General features: G+C 31.4%; 2 protein-coding genes across 4 annotated transcripts in view; one reads left to right on the top strand and one right to left on the bottom strand.

The window, feature by feature from the left end:
- LOC139523475 (protein O-glucosyltransferase 2-like) overlaps nt 1-7,651 on the bottom strand; it is an 18,942-nt gene extending 11,291 nt beyond the window's left edge. Inside the window, exons 1-2 of one of the 2 annotated variants that reach the window (XM_071317537.1) lie at nt 7,432-7,651; nt 1,845-2,050 (exon numbers count right to left, since the gene is read on the bottom strand). Coding sequence is in view for 1 of the 2 variants with exons in the window: in XM_071317536.1 (XP_071173637.1) it covers nt 1,845-2,050; nt 6,944-7,158 (421 nt within the window). In the remaining variant the exon portion in view is untranslated. Of the gene's footprint in view, nt 1-1,844; nt 2,051-6,943 lie in introns of both variants that reach the window. The other variant, XM_071317536.1, reaches the window with a different exon arrangement.
- Nucleotides 7,516-25,826, top strand: LOC139523476 (protein BANP-like). Of its 2 annotated transcripts, XR_011664625.1 has the most exons (12): nt 7,516-7,707; nt 9,811-9,953; nt 10,268-10,350; nt 10,934-11,121; nt 12,067-12,107; nt 12,894-12,965; nt 14,611-14,686; nt 15,351-15,514; nt 16,257-16,486; nt 21,827-22,030; nt 24,348-25,281; nt 25,350-25,826. XR_011664625.1 is itself a non-coding variant. In XM_071317538.1 (11 exons), exons 1-11 carry the CDS (start codon nt 7,691-7,693, stop codon nt 24,486-24,488), a joined length of 1,359 nt encoding a protein of 452 aa, XP_071173639.1. In that variant the 5' UTR covers nt 7,518-7,690; the 3' UTR covers nt 24,489-25,826. The 2 variants fall into 2 exon arrangements, 1 of the variants encoding a protein (XP_071173639.1); XM_071317538.1 differs by having other exon boundaries at nt 7,518-7,707; nt 24,348-25,826.

Here is a 25,826-nt window from a genome sequence, read left to right as displayed (position 1 = left end):
CCAACATTAACTTGCATTCAACATGTACTATAAAAAACACTTTTGAATAAAAATAAAGTAGTATTTGTTTTATATGTTTTATGGATATAGGTCAATGAAGGAGAGACTTTCATCTTAATGTCAAGCCCTGCAGATACAAGGCCATATGTTTATATTCGTCACTCATTTGTTTTTCAATGAAAAACAGAAATGATATACTGCAATTGCCTAAAGTTAAATTGCATGTAAACAAATATTAAAATAGTTGCATAACACATTTGTTTTATACATAAAAATCAATTGAAGTTACTTAATTTTTGCTTCAGTTATTATTGCCTGGAAAAGAATGCATCTTTCGGCTGTTTACATGGTATACTTGGATACATTTGCACTTCTCAATTTTTTAAAATATGAATTTTGAATAAAAAAAAGAGTTGCTTATCAGATTAACAATTTTCAATCTTTGAAAGAATTAAATAAACAACTAAATTGCATGGTTAATGAAAAAGAAAACTGAAATGATATATTATTTTAAGTGGAATTTGCTTTATATTTCTATGGCTATATCCCTTGAATTATAAATTAACATAATTGGTGTTACTTTATTCATAAAATAACACAATAAATTTGTTTCTATGACTATCAGATATCAACAAATAGATTTAAAATTCAAATAAATTTCTATTTCATGATATTAATAGTTTTTTTAAAACGGAAATTACAAAATGTTATGGAAACAGGTCAACTGTTAAATAATACATGTTTGATGATCAGTGACAAGTTTAATGTAGCATGCAAAGTGTACTGTGATCATGATTTGAAAAATTTATCAAAAAAGGCCAGCTATAAACTATAAAGATTTTTAACATAAAATTGATATATACATAAACATGGGGAAAAAAAGATTGGGGTTGCTTATAATATTCATGACCAAACATTAAAAGTCCTGCTGTTGATCTTTGTATACAATATTCATATCTCATTATAAAACATTTTATCTGTTTATAAACTTTCTTGCCAGGGGTCAATCTTGACTTTTGATCTGATCAACAGTCCTGCATAAAAATTCAGATATTGAAAGCAATAAAATTTGCTCAGGAGGAACTTATATGTTTACATTTCAGCTATGGTACATCCCTAAACAAAGCTTCTACCAATGTTCAAAAATGGAATAAATTATTTTCTGGAATAAAAATAATTTCGATTTTTTGATCAGGGGTCTTATATTTGACCCGGGTGGGGGGAGGGGAAACAAGCATATTTTTTATTTTGGCCTGAGCAATTATTGAATTGATTCAGCCACTTATTATCAAAGGAGGAACCAGAATTACCTGGAGTGAACCACTTGTAAACCTTCAGCAGTAAAAAAAAATGGTAACCATATTCAATTAAGATTGCAGTTGAATGCACCTTGCTACTTACAACCTCAGTGTTCTCAGGCTGAAAATGAACTTCTGAGACCACATGGCCACAAAACCTCCAATATTGATTTTAAAACAATGCTTCAGTTGAAAAATAAATAGTAATTGTAAATGGTCATTCCTTTTAATATCAATATAATATCTAATCAAAGAATCAAATAGAGATTCTTATCTTCAATTGTGATAAAAAAAACACAATTAAAACTCTTTCATAAACGAGTGCATCTCAACAGCTAATTATAATGAAAGAACACAGTGAACACAGTGAATGAACAGGATCACATATCCCTCCCTCCATATAGCAATATACAAGTCTCTCTATAAACAAAATGGTCCCTCATTCCAGATTTTAAGATTTTATATGAGTGTTTGACAAGTGTGAAAGATGGAACTTTTATACACATTTGAAAAATAAATTGTTCAAATAAATAAGTTATAACAAACCTGAGAGTTTATAAGGTGATTTGGCCACATTTTGTTCCTTGTACTGGACATTAATGATGATATCGGAGTAAGACTCGTACAGCCTATAACGTACAATGTAGCTGCCATCCTGGGGATCCAGTAACTGTACCCACACACGAGCACGGTTTCCATTGGCTTGAGTTACTGTCACATCAAATGCTTTGTCTCCAAGGGACCTTGTAATACTGTGGCAGAGAAAAATAAGCAAGATTTGAATATAATGCTCAGTTGTATAATTATACCTTGCAAATCAAATGCTGGTTTAACTCACTCAGTTTAACTGCCACGAAAAAAAACCCACCCTATTATAATTGGACAATTTGCATCAGATCTAATTCAATTGAAAATTGTATAATTATATAAATGTATCTAGTTTTATAGAACTTTGTAAAATGCAAATGAGAACTTTTCTTACTAATTCAGTCTTTCTAAATCAGGACTGACATATCCTCAAAATTTTTCAGTCTAAAAACAACAGTGAATTCAGGTTATTTAAAATGGTTGACTTCTTTCTTACCAAAAGAGTAATGTCTTAATTGTAAAACTTAAATAATTGAGAAAAAAAAATATATTTAAGAAAAAATATACTCAAGATAGTAAATCTCTTATCCTCACTTAAATCCAATATTAGTTTTGGTATGGTTATAAACAATGATCATAAATAATCATAGGCCTAATAGGTTCATGTACAATGATGTATATAACCTGTCTATGTAAAAGTCACATCAATTTGAAATGACAATAAATAGACATTGATCATTATACTTTCGCCATCCAATTGCCACTACTGCAAGTTTGTTAAATATAACTACATGTAGTACTTAAATGGCTAACTATATCTTGTATATTAAATACTGAACATTAGTTAAATATACTTTATTTACTCAATAGATGATACACAAGTAAAACATACTTAAGATGTCTTCTCCTGTCAACAAATATTTGTTCCACCTTAGTATCAAAAATTAATCTCCTGAAATTTTTGTTATAAACAATGACATAATATCTGTTCCTGTTGAAACAAATATTCTATATCCTTTATTCAGTGAGGAACAAATTTTGTTATATTTGTTCTAGTGGTAAACTCATACTAGGCCACCCTTAACATACATGTATTCCTTGTTTGATGTTGCCGAACTATGCCGTATAGGGTTGGGTAGGTGGGGATTTTTTTGTGGTTGATTTTTTGCAAACAATATTAGTTACATGTTAAAGGCAAGATAACAACATACATGAATTAAATAGAAGGGTAAAATCTTTGGAAAAAAATTAAAACAATTTTTTTTGGATAGGCTGCTTTTTTATATTTTTAGGCAGGTAGGTAGGCAACTTCAAACAATTTCAATTTTTTTTTTTTATAAAAGGACTTCCATATCATGACACTCCAAAATAAAAAATGAAAATAAAACAATCTGATCATTCATATAAAGAAAACAATTTGCTAAATATCATATGATCTTTCACCAACAAAAAAGAAAATGGTCTAGAAAGGAAGTATAGATGATATTTGTGATGACATCCATTATTATTCAAATGAACAGGATCAGAACTATTATATCAATCCTCAATAATGCAGGGTGTTTCTGAAAACCTATTATATATAAATATACAATAAGAGGAATGATGCATCACATTTTTTACAAAATATTTATCCAAAGTTGATAGGATGTGTCTGAATTATTTTAGGTTTATGTTTGGGATGAGTGAAGGTTATTAAAGTTCCATTGAATGAAGGGTGTGTCTAGAAATCGGCATCCGTAACTAATGACAAATGATCAGGATTCAATAAAGCCTCATTATATACGTGTACAGCTTATCTAGCTAATATTAAAGCATAGATTTTATATTAGGCATGCTAGGTATAGAAAGATTTAAGTATCTTAGCAATTTAATTGATAGTATTGGAAGTGTTATTGCCTTTAATGACCTGCTAAGTAATACTACTCCTGGACTTTAAATTGAACTTGTTCATGTTGTACTAAGAATTGGAATGACATTATGGACTTCAAGTTGTTTGAAATTCTGAATATTTTGGTCTCACCTAATATTCGAAAATCATTCTGCATACACCATGAACACGTATCTTGTCTTTGTTTTTGGCAAATACTTTTATACTTAAATATTAAAACGATTTTCTTTGAGTTTCAATGGTAAATTTGTGACCAATACATTTGTAATGTTCTATATTATTTAAACTTATTTGGAATGGATAAAGAGGATTAACCATTTAAACTTTTTGCATTTCAATAGCAAAAATCAGATTAGATATTTTGAAATGAATCTCAACTTTAACATGTTTAAGAACACCCATTGACAATAAATAATGTAACAAGTCCAGCTTTAAGGTGGCTCGTGGGTACAAAAATTTCAGAAAAAATTGAACCTTTATTTTTTCATTACAAATTTTACTTATTACACTATTAGTTATTACTTTATGATATGGTAAAAAAATCACCCCAAAAAATCGATTTGGTTTGGCCCCAGATGACTTTTAAAATGTTTATATCATTGAAAAAGCTCCAAACTATCTCCCTTTGGTGCAAAAATTCCATTTTTTTGCATTAAATTTGAAATATCTGTTTTAACTCATCGGTGACCTATATTTTTTATTATTGTTTTCATATAAGCTGTACATAAACTAAATAATTGTAAAATTTAAGCGATTTCTGTAATTAGGTTATTTTTTTATTTCGATATTACCTCTATTTCTCCTATTAGTTCAACAGAAAAAAAGGACATTAACAAAAATGTATGCTTCTTCCGGAGGCAGATTGTGAGCTTAAATGAACGGTGACCCCATTTTTTTATTTCATTTTTCTTTTAAGTATATGATAAAGTTCATTTATAAAAAAATATAGCAAAATCCTATATTAGAAAAAAAATTTGATTCATACCCAGGAGCCCCCTTAAATCAAAGGAAAATAAAAAAAATGTAGTGAATCACAAAAGTGCACCACTTTTTCTCTTAGACCTCACACATGTGTATGTATAGTATTCGCAGAAATCCTAATGATTTCAGTCATTGTTTGCTTCTCATGTCTTTTTTATAAACTATATATATATACGATGTTAAATTCATACTGCAAATAATGTTTTGTACTTGTAGATAACTTTTTCATAATATATTTCAAAAGTATTTTGCAAATGACTTCAATGCTTAAAAACATTTAAAGCAATTACATTGGTGGGTAATAGAAAATTTTGAATCAACGAAATTCACAAACATTTAAATCAATTTTACTTAATTATTTTTTGTAATTTGTTCTGTAAACAGTTAATTCATTCAGTAATGCTATCATTTGCAAATATTTTAGACCATTTATTTAAAAATATTTTTCTTACAGTCTAGAAATAAAACTTCTAATACAGTATCTTTTGCCACCTAACAGGTCATTCTCTTTGATATTATCAATATCTAATGGTCATTTATAAATCAAAAAACTTGTTTTTATGACCAATATTGCTTAAAGCTACTATCATGACTATATAACTCACTCATGCTTTATTTCTTGTCTTTTCTTATCATTTTATGAATTAATATCTTCAATTAACAAACATTTATAGAAGCATGTAGATTGTGTGCATGTGTCAATAGTAGTATCATTATACATTGACATACAAAGAAACAGATAAAATAGTTCTTTGTGGAAGTTTTGTCAAGCCATTAAAAAATTAAAAATTGATGACAAAGAGCAGTATCAATCTGATCAACATGTAAACAAATGTTTGCAGTGAAACACATCATGTTCATAATGTAATGCTTGATTACCTCACACAAGGACCAAACATAAAAACAAACCAATGCAGATATTTAATTTGAATTTGAATTAGATTATTGTCAACAGCATACTGAAACTAAATTATGTCCAAACTTGTTTCAACAAATTTTTACCTCAGTCATTCCAGTGGGCAAATTAGTTTAAAATTTTTTTAATTTTTTTTCTCGAAATTTCATTTGCTATTCATCATCTTTTACAGGTTTTAGTATAGTATTGTTTCTTAAATGGTATGCATTTAACATTTTGGGGATGCATTGGCTAGTGAGTAGTCCAGTCTCTTCTGATTGATTAAATTTCACTTTGAACAGAGTTCTATCTTCTAGGTAGTCAATGATAGTGGAAGGAAATAGATTAATAACCCTTTCCATGATTTTGATGAACATATTTACAATTGTTTCAATTAGCACAAGTTTTTATTTCAAAGCAATTTTTCAGTGTCAAGCTATACATGTTGGGAAACTATAAATGGCAACTTTTTCTCATAATTTCTGAAAGTAATAGTATAGTGTTTAATACATGTAGTATATCTGCCATCCTCTACAATAAGAAGAATAAGAATAAGAATATTTTATTTTCAATTAAAGGGCCCTATAAAGAGCTTTCATGACATTACATGCAAGTACGTAAGATTAGACATAAATTAGAGACATATAATATAAGAAAACAACATTGTTTAATACTATACTGTCTACATATAAACAGTTGAAAATATACTGTAAATTCAAAAATTATTGCGTGCATTTATTATTGCGATTTTGTCAATTTAGACTAAAATGCGAATTAAAATAAAATGTTTGTGATATTGAGAAAAATCATGTTTAATTTATATAAAAAATTTCAAAATGTGAGTTTAAATTCTTGCGATTACAACCCTGTCACATTATTCACAATAATAAAAACATCGATTTACAATAGTGTATTTGTGTTTTTGTATAACATTATAAGCAAGATTTGTTAAATAGAAGAATAAAACCAGAAACATGTATACTAAATGTATATGTCTTTGATAAAACTAGGAATGAAACATGCAGAAATCATTGCATTAAAAAGTTTGCCAAAATAATTAAAGGGGGAGGGGTCCATACACAGAGTGCCTTAAATTTAAGCTTGTTTCAAGATTCCAAATTCAAAAAAAAAAATGACAAATTGATGTCAAATAATGTAACTTTGGGGATGATTCTTGTAATGTGACAGCAGTTGTAAATTCTGGGTGGATATAAATAAAAATGTTCACAGTATATTATTTGAAGAAAATAATGATCATACTACATTTGTACTAGAAATGAACAAATTACTCACTTAAGATTATTGATGTCCACTGGTTGGATATAAAAATATCTAACAGGTAATGTTATTTTTTTATCAAGCCCTGGTCCATATATGAAAGTTTTTTTGGTATCCACATTCTGCTCAAATGCAGACGATGCATTTACAAAATGATAATCAAAATAAATTAACCATATTAGGATTGACAACAGATAGTGAATTAGTTCGAATTTTGTCATAGCTTTCATTTACAATAGTATACACAACATCAAGGCCTCAGTTAAATAACATCGTCTTTTCAAAGTTGCATCCACTTAACCAATCAAGCACCACGGGCACCTGCTAAGAAAAAAATCGTCTGGTCTTCCGGAAGTTCTATTTGTCAGACACACCCCCTTTTTGGACAAACAACAATGATTGTCAGTTTGGGCATATTTTAGTGTCTAATTCAAAAGTAGATATCAATGATATCTAACGAATTTTAAAAATCAATGATTATGCACATATTAAATTAACTTTACCTTAATCATATTGAACTTAATAATTTGTATACCAAACAACTCAGGTGAATCTTCAAATTGGAAGTTTGCGCACGCGCCTTATCTGCATTCTTCCTCTCGCAAGATACCGTCGAGGACGCCATTACCGTTTTCCCGAGATACAGACGGGATTTCAAGGTATTTTTTGAGAAAAAGCGCCAAAATAAGCAAACCCATGGGTGAGGGCTACTTTCACTTTACTGAACCAAAACAGTAACCAAAAGATGGGACGCTGTATGACATGGACATACTTTCAAGGTATACGACCTCGAGAAAATACAAACATTTCGCTTGAACATCACAATAGCAGTTTGCAGCAGAAACAAGCTGTCCAAAGGCGAAAGTGAAAGTAGGGCGAACAGTGAATGTATATCTGCCTGTAATAATTGCAATGTATTGAAATAAAAAAATATTTTTTAGGTTCATGAATGAAGATTAAAAACTGAATTTTAATCGAAGAAGTGAATATTGAGGACATAAAATAAGTTTTGGGAGGGGGAGAAGAATATAGTTTCTGAATACTCTCATTATAAATAAATTTAGGGGGAGGGGTGTTAAAGGTTTCTGTGGGTGCACCAACCAAATCCATGGCAATATTATCAGTTTATTGATAGTAGCTATTATCTGACAGAGGCCCTGAGAAGCAAAAAGTACATGTTAAATTGTTAAGCTAAATGTATGCATTGCTAGATCCTAGTGGAGATTACTCTGACCTCCAATAGTCCGAGATTACTCTTGATGTCCAACAGCTGTTTTGCCAGACAAACTGGGGCTGTGGTCCCATGGCCCTAGCTTGTCTGGCAAAACAGCCAGTGGACAGTCAGAGTAATCTCAGACTATGCTAATCCATCAACAGACAACACAAACACTGTGAGCCATAGGCTTACAGTATCTGGTTTAGGATTTGTCTGACAAAAAAAGAAATATGGTCAGATCACATGAATCCCTAGTATGCATGCTTTTTCAATGGAACAATGCATTCTTAATAGCTTGACAACCCATGAGACTAGGATATGACTTATTCTATATTATAAATATTTTTTAAATCATATGATAAATCTTAATATTTCCGTCCGACCAAATGATATTTATGCCCCACGTTTGTTAGAAGAGGGGCATTATGTTTACTGGTCTATGTTTCCGTTTGTTTGTTTGTTCGTCTGTCCCGCTTCAGATTAAAGTTTTTTGTCAAGCTAGTATTTAATAAAGTTGAAAGTCCAGTCGATTTTAAACTTAGTTCACATGATCCTTATGATATGATCTTTGTAATATTAATGTCAAATTAGAGTTTTGACCCAGATTTTACAGTCCACTGAACATAGAAAATAAAAGTGTGAGTGGGGCATTCCTGTAGTATGGACACATTCTTTTTTCTCTAAAATGTTGTTGGTCAATCAGTTTGGGATACACTGCAGGTGTTGCTGCTACCATTACCTCAGAGCATCAATATCAAACATGGCCATTCTTTCAACTGGGAGGAGCAAATTCTCTAAAAAGGCCTGACGCATGCATCATGAACCGAAATTGAAAAAAAATAGATTAACATGTTAAAGACACTGCGGACATGTTTGTGGTGGTCAATTGTATTTTAAAATTTTTGCGCCTGTCCCAAGTCAGGAGCCTCTGGCCTTTGTTAGTCTTGTATTATTTTAATTTTAGTTTCTTGTGTACAATTTGGAAATTAGTATGGCGTTCATTATCACTGGACTAGTATATATTTGTTTAGGGGCCAGCTGAGGGACGCCTCCGGGTGCGGGAATTTCTCGCTACATTGAAGACCTGTTGGTGACCCTCTGCTGTTGTTTTTTATTTGGTCGGGTTGTTGTCTCTTTGACACATTCCCCATTTCCATTCTCAATTTTACCTTTAAGGCTTTTGGCTTTTGCTAAGGTATATGTATATGCTCACTATTGAATAGTTTTTTGGTTAAAAATAGAAAAAAGTAAAACAATTTCTTCTTTTTATCAATGAAAATGTCTCTTGCCCAGGGCTCACGCTACATGTACCAGGCGTCGTGGGCGAAGAAGTTGCTTTCCCCGACCCCCAAAAGCGAAAATAAGTCGCCCTGTTTATGATACTTGCTTTCAGTCGCTTCTGTCATTAGAAATTTTCAATTTTTACCAAGTTGATGTTTCTTTATTGATAATTAAAGAAATCAGACATAAACGATTCATTTTGAAAGTTGCCCTTCTCTTATTTTGTGAGAGAAGATTTTAGGCTAGGTTAAAATAAATCAGTCAATCATGTCAGTAGTGAACTAACATTTCAAGTAGAATGGTAATTAATTTTTCTTGATCTTTAATTATATTCATTATTTTATGTTAATTTTTATACATGACACATGCATTGTAACTTTTTTAGAGGCAGCTGTACCTCAAAGATGTCGGATACCAATGATGACATGAACTCTGATCAAACTGGGCTAAATGTACAAACTCTTCCTATTAATACCTTGTCTGTACTTCCACAGAGTTTTAGTGATGATTCTGGTTTGATTATCAATGGTAGGTATACAGTATACACAAAGTTCAGTCTTTACAAATGCTTTATGAAATTCAAAACATTCTATGATTATAATTACTAGCTGGGAAATCAGCCTTTCATAAAAATATTTAGGAAAATTCAATATCCTGACTGTCAGATTATATGTAAGGCCTGGAATTGTGATTAATCATGAAACCTATAAACTCCGTTTTGATGTGTTAGTGTGTTAGTCTACAGATTGAAGTATTAATATCTTCTACATTAGTTGCAAAGACTATCCCCATATTCAACAAATACAAAATGTATATGATGTTGCTATGTTATACTTTTTCAGATCCAAGTACAGATGAAGGTCCTCCAGCTAAACGTATAAAAACAGAGTCCCATGATCACCTTAGTCAAGATCAGTCCATTAAAGTAGGTACCTTGTCAAAGTATAGTAGGAAAACTGATTCTTCTACAAAAGGCAGGGTTGTCCTTAAAATTTTATTGAAGCATTTTAATTTAACATTTGTTTATTTTTAATGGTACATATGTAAATATAAAAAAAGAATATAATGTTTCCATCTTTTAGATGGTTTTACAATGTATGTAGCAAGCCACCAGGTCTACAATGTATGATAAAATTATCTAAGCACTAATATTTATAATAGGACAGTACAAGCACAGCATTAAAATTTGAAAACAATAGTACATGTATGAGAGATCTGAAAGTTTTTACCAAATTTTTATAGCCATAGTGAGAGAAATCCATTTATTAAATCAAATTTGCATTTCAAACAAAAGCTTAAAAAAAAATTTTGGATTATTTTGAGTATAACATAATAAATAACATCATTACACCATGTTCACACAGTTTAGAATATCTAGTAAATGTCAAATTTTCTTCTCAACAGATCTAATGACTTAAGATTTATACAGTCAGGTTTAGAAAATAATTTGCTTATGCCTCAAAGCAGCCACAAGAACATCACATTTACTAGTTACTTTTTTATTTCAGCAACTCCTGTTCACAATAAACAAGGCTATCTGTATGAGATTAGATGGTATAGAGAACAGTATAGAGATACTCAATGGTAGAACCAAATATTTAGAGGAACGTATGGATGAACTGGTTGACAATGTCAAGAATGTTAATGGAACCAGTACCAGTCAAATTTCTCCTAATCCATCCAAGAAAGGAGCAGGGTATTTATGTTCTATTAATAATAATGTACTCTGACACTGTTAATAACGGTTGTGATTCATTGATTGGAGTTTGGTTTTGATGAATATATCCAAGAAGTCACGGATTGATCTAGATAATGTTTTGTTTTTCTTACCATAGTAGAGAGGATACATTATCTTTCAGTTTATGCATCTGTTAGCTAGTTAATCTGTCCTGTGTCAGATTAAAATTGTCTTTTTCGTCAATCAACCAATATTTGGTATCCACAAACATTGATTGATTGTTGGTTGCTTAACGTCCAGTGGCAAATATTTCATGCATATTCAGGACGAGAACAAGTTCACAATAATCACAATAGGTAGGTTGATACAATAGAGGCCATCTGGGATGATGGTCGGGGAAATTTGGACTGCCACTGGAAAATGAGGGTATATTGACTAGGGACAGAAATTTTGCCTTGCAACAGGCCACCTACGGACCCCTCAAAGAGTTGTTGCAAGGGTTCTTAACGTGCAAAGAGCGTCACACGTCTATCCACAAACAAAATAAACCCACACTATGATGCATTATTAACAAGATTTTGGTGTAGTGGTTAGTGCATATGACTACTAACTAGGGTTCATAGTTCGATCCCTGTTACGAGGAGTAAATTTCTGGAACTGTACTTTCGGCTCTCCCTTGACATCATTTGGGAGTAGTCTTGAAGAAACGATTATAGTCTGTCAGAAGGGGACGATAAATGGTTGACCCATGTGAAGAGAGAGCCATATCTCTTGTATGTAAAAGACAACCTTGTAGATTTCGAAAAAAGAATAGGCTAATGCCTCTACAAGACAACACTCTAACCAGCAAGTGAAAAGGGATTAATATTAGTTGCAATAATTTGTGTCCCAATACACTATAAATAAATATCATTAAAGTAACAAGTTTCAACATGTATAATGTAATGTTTAATCTTATTTCAGGGCAGTTATTGTTGGTTTACCACAGAATGGAGGTCAAACAGGTACTGTTATAAAGTTCTATATTGGTTAGATAATTGAGGATCATTGTACAGGTCTTAGGTTTATTATAATTTCAAAGAAAGCAGACGAAAGATTAATTTTATTGGCTGACGCAGAAAAAAAGCTAAAATTGCTGGCAAAATAATTGTGGTTCTTTACTGATAATTTAAATGCACCAGTTAACCTCTGACCATGCTTGGATTTCAATGTCATTATGATGTGACACTGCACTGATTTACTTTCTGTTTTGAAAATCTCTATAGACCTTCATGTGTTATACAAAGCTTTAATGAGTAAAATTATGGTCCAGTGAATTTTACATGCCAAACTTGTAATAAGACTATTATGTCAGGGTGTTTTGATACAAAATTGGTATGTTACAATTGTGTTTTATCAACAAATTCTATGTATTGATTCAATAGGAGCTTTTTAATCGAAACGTACATGGTAACCAAGGAAGTCACTTTGATAATGGGTAATCACCTAAAATTGCAACTATTAGATTTCCCAAAAGTATGTTGATTCCCGGCCATAGTTGAAATTTAGAAATGCCTTCCCAGAGTCTAATGTATTTTTTTGGCACATCCCCAATTTTATTCAATTAAACAGATGTAAGGTCTGTAAGAAAAATTAACCTACTCGTAGCAGGAATTTCAAATCATTATATCTTGTTTAAAGTCTGCCATGTTAAACATAGGCTTTGTCATGTTTATTTATATCATTTTGTGTTTAACCATAAGAATATTTAACTATATATATTTTATTCTTATTATGATGATTTTTTCTAGCTCAGAATGTTGATGCCATGCAGAACATGGGACTTGGACCTAATGTCACACTTATTACTCTTAACTCAGAAGGTATGTAAATGTAGTTTTAAAACATTCCACATATTCCTCTGAAGTGTTGATAACTGATAACTCACAAGCATTTTATAAGACATTATATCACTCAATACTCTGAACTTTGATGGTATGTTGTTAGATTTATACTTTGTGTCATATTTATTACTTTAAACTTACATGGTACTGTTTTGAACCAATGACACACTTATTATTTTGATCTCAGAAAGTAACTATGTATGGTATGAACATTGATAAAAAAAAATGATTCTAAATATCTGCATGCTCACTAGACCATAAGTGTGTGGATTGTACATAAGTGTGATTTTCCAGCTATAAAGATTGTGTATGGTAGTAGGCCAAATGTAAGCAGATCTAATAAGGCCAGAATTTTTTAATTTGTTGGTTTACGGATCCGCCGACCCGATTTTGCCGATTTTCAGAATAAAAATAAAATTGACTTTCATGCTTTTTTATTCCCGCCGACCTTAACAAATGCATTATCCCTGAAAAATAATTAAACATTTTTTTTTTTATGAAATGAAATGCTTTAATCACTAACAAAATTGATAACACTTTCTGTAGTGAAAAAATAAAACTTCCAGTTTACGTTTCTAACAATTGACAAATCAATTATAAATGACCTTGAAATGTCGTTTGCGCAAATAATTTTGCGAAACGAAACCTGTGTTTAAAACCAACTACACAATGAGTTCGTTTCCCGTATTTGTAATCAGTCCGTAAGATGCATCATCTGATAGAAATAGACTTGTCCAAATGTACACAGGTGGAAGACATCAAGTTAAAGTACTGAATATTAGATAATCATTTTGAATTTTCTTGTTTTATAGATAATAAAAAAATATCGTCCATTTGGATAAAAAAATGGGAATGCATGACAACAGATTAACCCGATATTCTCGTTTTTCCAGTGGACGAGTCTATTTCGTTTTTGACACGTGTGTTGAAACTTATTTTCGTACGACGTTTTTACATTATTTTTTTTAATCCGTTTTCGTGCTTGAAGATCATACCTCAACAAGTTTTCTGGAGTTGATAAAGAGCTACGCGAATCTGTTTTTCTTGTTTGTGAAATGACAATTTAATTTCGTCTTTTCCGTGCATCCCCCCTTTTTGTACGGAAAATTATTAGAATGTCATGCGATGTTTGTGACAGCTGAGCAATACAATTTCATCGAACTAAAATCTAAGAAATGATGACAAAATAGCATAACAAACATATTGTCAGAAAGGTGAAATATATATTTATTTGCATATTTTTCTGTCTTGAAAGATCTTTTTTTTCCCGACCGACCGACCCGACTTTTTCATGAGGAAAATCTGTAAACCAACAAATTAAAAAACCCTGGCCTAATGCATTCTTTATTCTTTTCGAACAACAAAAATTTCAACAATGCAAATTAACTGTTATGTGTAATGACCATCAATTACTATTCCAAGTTTGTTGCATTTTCTTGTTTTGTGGAACAGCCCACAGTTGTTATTTGATAGCTATTGTAAATTGACATTGTTGAGCAAGGCTATCACCAAAGTAAGATGATCTAGACTTTAACAAATGATTTAAGTTATACCAATTAATAAGTAAGTCAAAAGCTTTATTTGTGGTCTGTTAAAATTGATATTTATAAAATTGTTGTTACAGATGATTTCCCAAATGGTACATGGCTTGGAGATGAAACTAATCCAGAAATGAGAGTCAGAGTGCCTATAACACCAAGGTAAGGCCAAATAAAAATATATGTGTGGTTCCAGTAACCCTACATGTACCTTCCCTACTATTTCGTCTTAAAAATAGCCTACCCTGAAAATTTTATTGTCATTTTCCATTAAGCACTGTTAAATTCAGAATGTTGCTTCCATAGACATGATAGACTCAATGTAAAAAAAAAAATCCCTACCTACCTACCCTAACTTTTTTTCAGATGTAACTGGAACCACACATACTATTTTATTTGGCCTAATAATATTAAAATATGCAATTGTGAATGACAAGGAGGGCGTTTTAGTTCACCTGGCATGAAAGTTATTGTCCATGAATTACTTTCTTGACATTTTGTTTTTTAATTATTGACCTTTATCTTGAAAACTAATAAGTCAACTTGACAGAAAACTTCAGTCAAATTATAAAGGAGTTATTGCCCTTGATTTGAGTGACCATTTTTGTGGGGATTTCTTTCTAAGCAACTGTTTTTAATTCAATAGTTATATAGAATTTTAAGAAACATGTATAGAAGCTTCTTCATGATTCAAAGACATTTACCATGATAAAAAGTAATTGAAGATGACAAGTAAAAACTTATTACCGGTATTTGTTTAAGCCACTGAGTTTTAAAACACTTGACCAGTTCATCTTTAACCACTTCTGATAAATATTTCTTTCAGTGACATATTACATGTACATTCCAATTGTCGGACAGCAGAAAAGATGGCACTCACTATGTTAGATTATCTGTTTGATCGGGAAACACAAGCCTCTTCTAATTTATCTGGTATGGGAAAGCATGGAAAAAAGCAGTTAGATCCTCTCATGATATATGGTATAAGATGTAAGTAAACTGTTAGACTACATCTCAATTATATAGAAATTAGAGTGTGCAAAGTATAAAAATGCCTAGTTATATCGCTAGTCACTTTGTCAGTCTGTCTGTTCTTATTTCTTAATCCATAGTTATGGTTATATATTTATGATAACTTCCCATTTTATAGTGTTATTTTTGGTCAGAAAATTTATATTTATGTTGAATGTACACTGATTATTTAAAATTAAGAGTAATTAAGTAAAAGTTACATGTAACTCAGCAACTTGAGAATGTAATTTTTGGTAGTGTCTTTTTACAAGTGGGGGTATATATATTGTGCACGAAAGCAGTTGAAACTTTTTGTTTTTCGTGAATTGTAAAATATGACAAATTATTTTTCTATTTTATCACAATTTATAGTTTCAGTTGAAATTACATAGTCAAAATTATTTTAAAAAAGAAAACATAGAAAAATCCTATGAATTGCATACATGCTTCTGGATAGTCTCCCAACGTGTAATGCTAGAGAAAAGTGCTTATGTTGTCTTCAGATAGCATGCCAATGGACTTCAAGAAAACAAAAGTAGTTTTTGATACAAAATATTTTACCCTTGCTCTGATCATGTACAATATTTATATCATTCTATGGCAGAATTTTATTGGTCATTTGCTTTTTTACTTAGGAAAATTAATTAACAAATCTTTATTTATGCTGAAATTTATCCCAAGAGGTCATAGGCTATATCTGATATATAAATGTTTATTTTAGGTCATTTAATACACAGATTTGGAATCGCAGAGGCTGATTGGCATAGAATTAAACAGAACATGGACTCGAAATGTAGAACAGCATTTAGAAGAAAGCAGAGAGGAATGCCACTAACTGTCAAAGCTTTTCGTGGAAAGTCTGTTCCTAATTTTATAGGACCAGGAGGGACTTCAGATTTATCTATTAGTGATGACGACTCACTACAAGACTCAGAACTTCATATACACCAGGTAATTGACCACCTATGTAAATGTTGGAGATTATTTTACCACACCATGGTCATGGTTTATTGACTTTGAAAGATTGATATCTTTTAAAACCCTTTCAGCGCCAAGACGTTGTTTTTTCACATGATTACGTTGCCATACATATTTCAATGACGTTACTAAAATGATACGTAACGTAACGTCAACACATTACCGTACATGCACATGCACGCTATCCTCCGTAACCGATTAATTGGACATCTCATATATTCGGGGAAATTTCCCATATCTCCGGTCACCTTTGAATTAACTTGAGTTCACGTAGCGAATGCGTATTTCCAGTGATTTTTGTTTAATTTTCAGGCTAGAATTCGAAGTTGTTTTTTTTTTTATTCTTTTCTAGAATACTATTTAAAACACCCGACAATATGGAAATAAATGAAGATTCTTATAGCATGATGAATATCATTATCAATGAAGATATATTGATGAAACTATAGCTCAATTTCTGTATTTTGATATAAAGAGGGTGGTACATGTAAAGGGTTATTTTCGTGCAACATGTTTTGACATTTTTTTTCCACGTGCAGCCGTGAAAAAGGTTGTCGTTATTCATCGTAATTTGTGAAATCGGTAAAAAGATCAATGTTCAAGAAAGTTTTAATTGTTCGTTCATCGTTATATGGCAATTTTATTTCGCCTTCTTTCTTGTAGTTGGGGGAACATGGTGTAACTCGCACCATAAGAACTTACTATTCAAGCTGATGCATTTTCCCCTCACAACTTTCGTGAAACTTTTTCATGCGATACTTAAGTGTATACAGTGTTCTACAAATACCAAAATCAATTGTATGTTTATACTCTATGATAAGAGCCTACCCCCTCTCTTTACGCCCTCTATAAAGCATCATCAAATGTAAGATTTGATATCATCGAATGATAAAAAAAACGAGCAGTGTTCTCAGTTTCTTCATACTTGGCGCGGGTCTGTTTTTTTCTTAAGCACCATCGATGAAGAGTTCGACTGAACACTTTGCAGATCTTTGCATATCACCACAAAATTAGGGATACCAGTATATAGCATTGTTATAATTCAACCATCATATAAGTCTCAACTTATTGAGTAATAAATAGTTCAGCGGCAAATATTTCACGAATACACAACACTAACTTATCTTTTTTTGATGTATAATCTGAAATAAGTTTGCTTTAATATTACAATTGTGTGACTTATCTTTCATTTTGATTTGCCGGTTTGGTTTTGAAGAATGTCACTTTTCTGACTAGACCAGTACATGTAGTTGAAAATATTTAGCATTCATTTTGCTTCTTTTTTTATATAGCCTAAAATTATTTTATTTTTGTGTATAATTCTATAATTCAAGTCAATTAATGTTTTACATGTCAACGGCATGCATATTTTCATAATTTCACTAAATATTTATTTATGAAGCACTTGGTGTCTAAATTTAATGTATTAATAGCTGTGGTTCAAACTGTCTTGACCATTTTATAGAGTAAGCCGATTTTTTTCCAGATACTATTTCTAAAAAGTGTACAATTAAAGGTACAGTTTTAAGAAATACTTTGCTGTGCTAAATACATGTCTGACCTAACCTCAGTTTTGTCATTAAATGGGGCCTGTCGCTCAAATAATTTTATGTTTCTTGTTGCGATCATTGACATCGAAAATCTGATATGAACCCCTTTTTCATGGGTGTGATTTCGGCAGAAAATGAGGAGAAACTATCTCATCGTAAATACACATTCTTTTGGCAAGGGTTTATTTAGGAATTTCGTTAAAATCGATATAGCCCTAAATGCTTGAACTATTTTCCTTCATTGATTCCTACATTAGGATGTATAGTGTCTAATTACTAGTACATGTACACAGTTAGTTTGAAGTTTGAAATAAAAGAGGTAAATGTTGGTACCAATAGTTTACTCCAATCATACTAACGGACAACGTACTTTCCTCTTTACTGAGATTAATTCTTCAAGTAATGAATTTGATTTTAATAAATGCACAAATATAATCACAAATTAAAAGCCCTTCTCTAAATTTTAAAAAGAGATCCATGCATGCCAGAAGCAGTGAAAATGAGACTTTAACTCCAGTACACAAACAAATTTACAAAGATATATAGAGGTCAACTTACAGTCAAAAAAAAAGAAAATTATACGATATTTCAAACTCTAAAAGCAAAAGTATAAATTGACTGCGAATAAATTATTGGAGGCTACACATATTTGTTATACCATTCACTTCCTGAATTAAAATTTAGAAGTCTGATATTAACGAACACAACCGCTTAGACAATAAAAACAAAACCAACTCAAATACTATCGAAAACAACGACTGGACTGGGACAATAAAACAACTCTCAGACATGAGTGGAAAACATCGCTGTTGACCGACACAGATAAATGGTCCCAGGTAAAAATGTAGTCATTCATATCCTATCCATAGTTAGATAGAAGATTGGACTTGTGTGAATTATACGCAAATTTAGACGACCCTTTATTTTCAAGTTGAAAATTTGATTTTTAAACCAAATGGAAACATTTAAAAACACTGGAATTACAAGTGATGTCTCATTATATGTTATTATATTTTCATCTTTTTTCCTTAGCTCTATTTGATTATATCTTAATCTTTTTCATATTTAGTCATACGAAGTAGCTAGATTGCAGTCTTGTTTAGTCTTTCTTAGTAACGAAAAAAATTCAAAGATTCAAAATTACGACAATAATGTAATAATTTTAATGGATCAGATGGACTGATCTGCATGCTAACTTCTGTATATAAACAAGTTCGTATATCAATTGCGTGTGTTGGGTTTGAATTGTCAGTACTAGTATTAGCTTGTATGTAATTTATATATAGAGAATTATGCACTGCCGTCTGTGTTTATATATTGTTTTATTCTTTAATTAGCTGTTTTTTTAACAATAATGGTTGTTAAAATAAACAATTCAGAATTTTCTTTTGGCACCACTATTATTTTTGAAAGAGTTCGTTATAATAAGTCATGATAGCTGTACGTATGGTAACAAATGAGTTACTTATAGCCACCAAAGTCATCGGGACAAGGCTATAAACTACGGGTCGTCGTACTGCCTTATACAATAGTTATGTATACTCCCCAGTTTTTGGTTGGGTTGATGTTGCTTAGTCTTTAGTATTCTTTTTCTGCCTGTGTAAATTTAACTTGTCTTTTGGTCAGTATTATTTTTTGTCATGGCATTGACTTTTGAGTTTGAATATCTCTTTGGTATCTTTTACCTCTCTTTTTGTGTGCACGATTGGTCACTATATAATTCAATGTGAAACATTTAAAATGAGATGATCATGACATGTCGGGTACCAGTTTAATATTAGAACAAATAGAAAAAAAACTTTTAAAAAGAGCTTGACTTGTCAAAATTGGACCAAGCACAAAAAAAAAATTAAAAAAAATAAAACAACACAGTAACAAAGGAAAAAAATAAATCCAAAAATACGCAGTAAGTGATGGGTAAATCAAAACACGATCTTAACTCAAAATTGAATATGTATTCTAATATTGAATTGACAAAAAGTGAGACACATGGACACATAAGGCGGAGTATGCAGATTGTATGCCATAATTAAGTATTAGAATGATAAATAAAAAAATCCGGGTCAAGTTTATTTGGTTTTCGCAGAAATTATTTTAGAAGACCGGCATTGTCAAAATTATTCATTATAAGTTATAACTTAAATATTTGTTGTTTTTAAAACTAGTGAAGTCAACCCATGTTTAAGCCAACCCCAGATGGCTAAATTTCTCAAGAAATATGAGGGGTAAAATAGTGCATTTAAAAAGAGATATTCCCGGATTCTATATATACACCGACTATATTTGCAGAGCTAACCTTCTAAATTTAAACTAACAGTTTTATTGAATAAATTAATAAACAACAAACTATTAAACAAATTATCGAATGATTTTCGATCTGTAACACTTCACATTGTAAAAATCGGTAAAAACTCAATGGTTTTACTGCAAAACGTTTCCAGTAATATCAAGTACCTGCCACTTTTATACGCATAAACGTCACACACAGCATCAGTTTTGATGACGTCATTCAGATAAACGTTACAATTTAAAAATAAAATAACAACTTTTTTTTTTTACAGTCAACCATGTGAGCTAATTTCATTCAGTTAATTTAATAAATACAGGCATACAAAGTTTATAATTGGAGTATAGATTGTGTAAAAAGTTGCACATTATCTCAGACAAAAATAGTTTTCAACCCCAAAATTCAATATATAATTTGAGACTTTTATGTTTATTCTTGAATAACAGAACAAAGTCAATTATTTTTCTTTAAACCTAATATGGTTTCGGCAGTCAAATGAAGTTTTTTATATATGTTTTTAATGCTTCGTATGTTCTACTGAAAAACAACAAAAATGTCGTTTTGGCGTGCTAGCGGTAAACGACAAAAATGTCGTTTTGGCGCCGAAAGGGTTAAATACTGAAGTCTGAAGAATTACATTTGAATTTTAACTTTTGTGTAATACTATTGTGAATTCTTTTATTTTTGTGGGTACCAGTTTATGTGGATTAAGGATAATTTATATTCCCTTTGATATTTCATATTGTGGTAATATTCAAGACATCATACAAGCCTATAAAAAATATGCATGTCTTTGAATATTTAAAGTCATATGAAACGAGTGACCGGTGAAAAATATTGTAATTCCAATTCTTGAACCAATGCATACAAACATCATAAACTTAGTCTTCTGTGCAAGATTTTCCACATAAATTTCGTATAATCATCTTTCTTTTTTTCAATCAGTCAGAGTTGTTGTGAAAATAGGGCAGGTAATTAAAGTTCGTGCTTTGATGCCGAAGTTTAACGATTGTCACCTGTTTGTCAACAATCAACAAAAAAGAATGGATATTGAGAACATGTTTAACATGTACAATCAGATAATAGTTTATTTTAAGGACATCCATGTGTATTGCAATCACCGGATTTTTACGAGATGGGTCACACTGAGGTCACTTTGCATACGGAAAATATGTCGGGGAATTTCTTCCTGGAAGAAGCAATTAAAATAAAGTATATGTACACAAGTTTGATAATGAAAACTATCCATTGAATTATAAAAAAAACAATTAATTTGAGGTTTCTTATGACTTTAAATTCTTGGTTCATCTATACCTATGGAATGGCAAAATTAGTATGTATGGAATAATGATGAAACCTCAGTATCAAAATAATATACAGGTGACATGTTTTTCTTTATAGACAGTTTATGTATGGAGTTGGAAAAATAAAGTAGGAAAGTAAAACTTGTAACCAATGTTTTTAAATTTATTTCAGGGTGACCAGGGTGAGTTGAAGCAAACTTTAACCATGCACAATATAGACAGTAGTATAAAACAGGCCCTGTCAATGCATGGGGACGGACTACCTCAGGGAGAAATACAGATACTACATGCCACACCTGAACAAATCTCACAGCTTCAGCAGGCACAACATATACAAATACTTCAGGGAGATCAAATTATACAGCTACCATTACCTGTAAGTCACTTTTATGATGAAAACCTCCTCAAATTGTACAGATTTTACACAGATCAAATTAAACACTTACCTGCAAGTAATTTGTCACCTTACAGCTACCATTACCTGTAAGTCACTTTTATGATGAAAACCTCAAATTGTACAGATTTTACACAGATCAAATTAAACACTTACCTGCAAGTAATTTGTCACCTGTACGCAACTTATATAGCATTCTGGGGGAGAGGATGGCAGTTTAAGTGCATACAATTACAAAGTAAATCAGGTTTAAGAGAAGTTGGTTTATTTATTAAAACCTTGATATTATTTTGTTGGAGATATATATGGAAAATAGAAAAAGGTTACCTGTTACACAATTTGAAATACATCGTTCCCTTGTCACCATCTTACGGTGTTTATATATCTCAACTTGTACGATTCGCTCGTGTATGTAACAATATTTTAGATTTTAACAAGAGAAATTTATGTATTACTGAAAAATTATTACACCAGGGTTTTAAATATCACAAACTAGTCAAAACATTTACTAAATTTTATCATCGGTATAAGGACATCATTCGTAAATATAGCTCAACATGCAGACTTCTTATACGTTCAGGTTTTTCACATCCAATTTTTTATGGAAATATTCTTTATAAAGCACAAAGGTGTCAGTATTCACCTCAAAAACTAACAAAACCTTTGAATAGACTTATTAAGAAGGGATATAGTTACGATACTGTTATCAGGTCATTAAAGATTGCATATTTTGGCGTTAATTTTGATTCATTTACAGGGTCTTTGCATCGGAACTAAACACATTTATTCAAAAGCCAGTTGTTGGCATGACACGGGTTATGTTCTTCTCATGTATGTTATGATGGTATGATACTAAACCCTGAACGGGAAGGATTGTGCCTGATGTTCATATGATGAAATCATAATCTTTCAGTCAGTTTAATTGAAGTCTGGAGCTGGCATGTCAGTTAACTGCTAGTAGTCTGTTATTATTTATGTATTATTGTCATTTTGTTTATTTTCTTTGGTTACATCTTCTGACATCAGACTCGGACTTCTCTTGAACTGAATTTTAATGTGCGTATTGTTATGCGTTTACTTTTCTACATTGGCTAGAGGTATAGGGGGAGGGTTGAGATCTCACAAACATGTTTAACCCCATCGCATTTTTGCGCCTGTCCCAAGTCAGGAGCCTCTGGCCTTTGTTAGTCTTGTATTATTTTAATTTTAGTTTCTTGTGTACAATTTGGAAATTAGTATGGCGTTCATTATCAATGAACTAGTATATATTTGTTTAGGGGCCAGCTGAAGGACGCCTCCAGGTGCGGGAATTTTTCGCTACATTGAAGACCTGTTGGTGACCTTCTGTTGTTGTTTTTTTCTATGGTCGGGTTGTTGTCTCTTTGGCACATTCCCCATTTCCATTCTCAATTTTAACATTAAAAAAAAAACATTTTCCGCTAAATGCCTCCGCCGTAGCAGAGGAGGCATTTAGTTTTACCTTTGTCCGTCCGTATGTCCCAAATTGGTATCCATTCTCTACCTTTAACCTCAACCAAATGTGATGAAACCTATAATACACAATGCTAATTACCACTAAATACAGATCAAGAATGAATTTTCGTGGTGTCACTTTTACCGTTCTAGAGTTACTTCTAGAGTGCCCTTTTACGAATGGAAAAATTGCTAAAAAATTTCGTTGCTGTTCTCCAACTGAAGTTTTCCTCAACCAAATATTATAAAATTTATACACAATGCATGATACAGATCAAGTTTTACTGTTCTAGAGTTATGCCCTTTACAAATGAAACATTTTGGATCTATACCTGGATCAGGGGCAGATCCAGCCATTTCAAAAAGGGGGGGTTCCTAACCCAGGACAAAGGTGGGGTTCCAACCACATGTCCCCATTCAAATGCATTGGTCGTCCAAAAAAAAGGGGGGGTTCCAACCCCCGAAACCCCCCCTCTGGATCCGCGCCTGTGGATGTAGATTTAATTTTGTTTGACATCAGAAAAATGCTAAATTTTAATATTTATAACTAACTCTTTTTAAAAAACATTAGGCCCTATGCATAATTGCAACAGATACTTTAAATAATAAGCTGTTCATGTTAGGGATTTTTCCATTCAACTGTTCATGGGTCTAAGGAAAGGTCTGAAATATTAATTGATATGTGTCTAGTACAGTGAATATGTAAGTAAAGATCTTTAATGTGCCTTAGTTATAATAAAACAGCCTATAGCTTGTACTGACAAAGGTTTTTTTCTTGCACCAATGTATTATACATTATTTCATTGTGTTTTTCTTTTTCTTTCAGATATCTCAAGCAGATGGAACCGAGGGTTTACAAGTTGTGAATTCTGTTGGGGACCACAGTGATAATCTTCAAGTCCACACCGTTACGACAGACAGTGGTGAAGTGTTACATATACAACAAACAGATCATGCAACGGAATGATGATGTCTGTAAAAATCATAACGTGCCTGATAGCAATGTTTTGGGACTGCACAATATTAGAATTGATTTATGCAAATTTGTATTTAATTATGTTCATGTTTGTTGGTGTGTTAAGAAATAGTTTATAAGAGTGGAAAATAAGTTATTAATCTGGTTTTTTTTATGCATCTCCTTTTATGTAGAATCAAAATTTATCAATACAGAAAATACAAAAAAACTTAAAGAGGTATAGTATACATTTTGAAAAAAATAACTATACAAAGCTTTGAATCTAGACAAGTGATAAATAAGTTAATTAGAGACTTTCAAAACCAAATCATCAACACCAATTCACCTTCCTTCTTTTGTTTTGATTGTATCAAATGTAAGAAAAAACATACTTTTGTGTGTTCTTAATCAACATCTAGCTCAATGACTTATACTTAACCTTTTCATAATCATGTCAGTTTTTATATTAAAATACTGTATTATTATGTCAAGTAAGAAGTTATTACTTGATCTTAATCTATCTGTTCGTAAATTTTCATTGTGAGTCAATAGATAGCTATCAAACTGAAGTAAAGATTTGGTTATTAAGGTTTTGTGCAAAACAGTCTAAGGATTGTCGGTTTGAAATATTCATATTATTTGATGCTACTCTAACCTCACTTTCATGGTTCATTAGCCAATGTTAGGTTTTTGTGATAGGTTAGTTTTCTGATATTTGAAACAATTTGTCAACTATATTAGTTGTATAGAATGATTGTAAGGTGTAACCTTGACCTCATTTTCATGGTTTATTGGTCAACTGCAAATTTATTTGGGCAACAAAGTACACATTTACTATTGGCTTGTTTGCATATATTAGCAAAACCACAAAACTAAATATCCATAGAAAGTTATATTTTTCTTATCCAGGAAATTGGCATCCACAAAAAAGTAAATGAATCCACAGTACGATGAGCAATAGGTCATCTATATTTGGCGTAATAAATAAAGGTGTGAATGTTTTGTCTGGGAGGATTCATCTGACTCGGACCTCATTGTCTTTTAGCATTGATAGTGTTAAGTTTATGTGATACCTGTAGTGAAAACCATTATCTTTTTATACAATTGTGGTCAGTGAAGTAGGGAAGATATTGTCTTCAGCATGTGTACTCTTGTTCAGACATAAATTTTACAAAGGAAAAACATGTTTGTGTGTCCACACTTTCATTCCATGTGTGTTAGCAATGACTAGCTGTACTCTTTTGTGCATGTGTTTGCCTGTTACATTTGTTATGTTTATGTGGATGTTGAAAAGTTTATATATAATTTTTAATCTTTGATGATTATTGCATAATAAAAATTTAACATAAA

The sequence above is a fragment of the Mytilus edulis genome, chromosome 5 (assembly GCF_963676685.1).
Source record: "Mytilus edulis chromosome 5, xbMytEdul2.2, whole genome shotgun sequence".
Classification (NCBI taxonomy): domain Eukaryota; kingdom Metazoa; phylum Mollusca; class Bivalvia; order Mytilida; family Mytilidae; genus Mytilus; species Mytilus edulis.
The sequence above is the reverse complement of the archived record's forward strand: the minus strand, read 5'-3'. Positions and strand labels throughout refer to the sequence as shown.

What these genes read in the sequence shown, in the direction of transcription:
- LOC139523476 (XM_071317538.1), top strand. An exon ending in GTCAAGATCAGTCCATTAAA is followed by an intron (nt 10,351 to 10,933) that starts GTAGGTACCTTG and finishes TTTTTATTTCAG; the next exon opens with CAACTCCTGTTCACAATAAA. An exon ending in CATGATATATGGTATAAGAT is followed by an intron (nt 15,515 to 16,256) that starts GTAAGTAAACTG and finishes TGTTTATTTTAG; the next exon opens with GTCATTTAATACACAGATTT.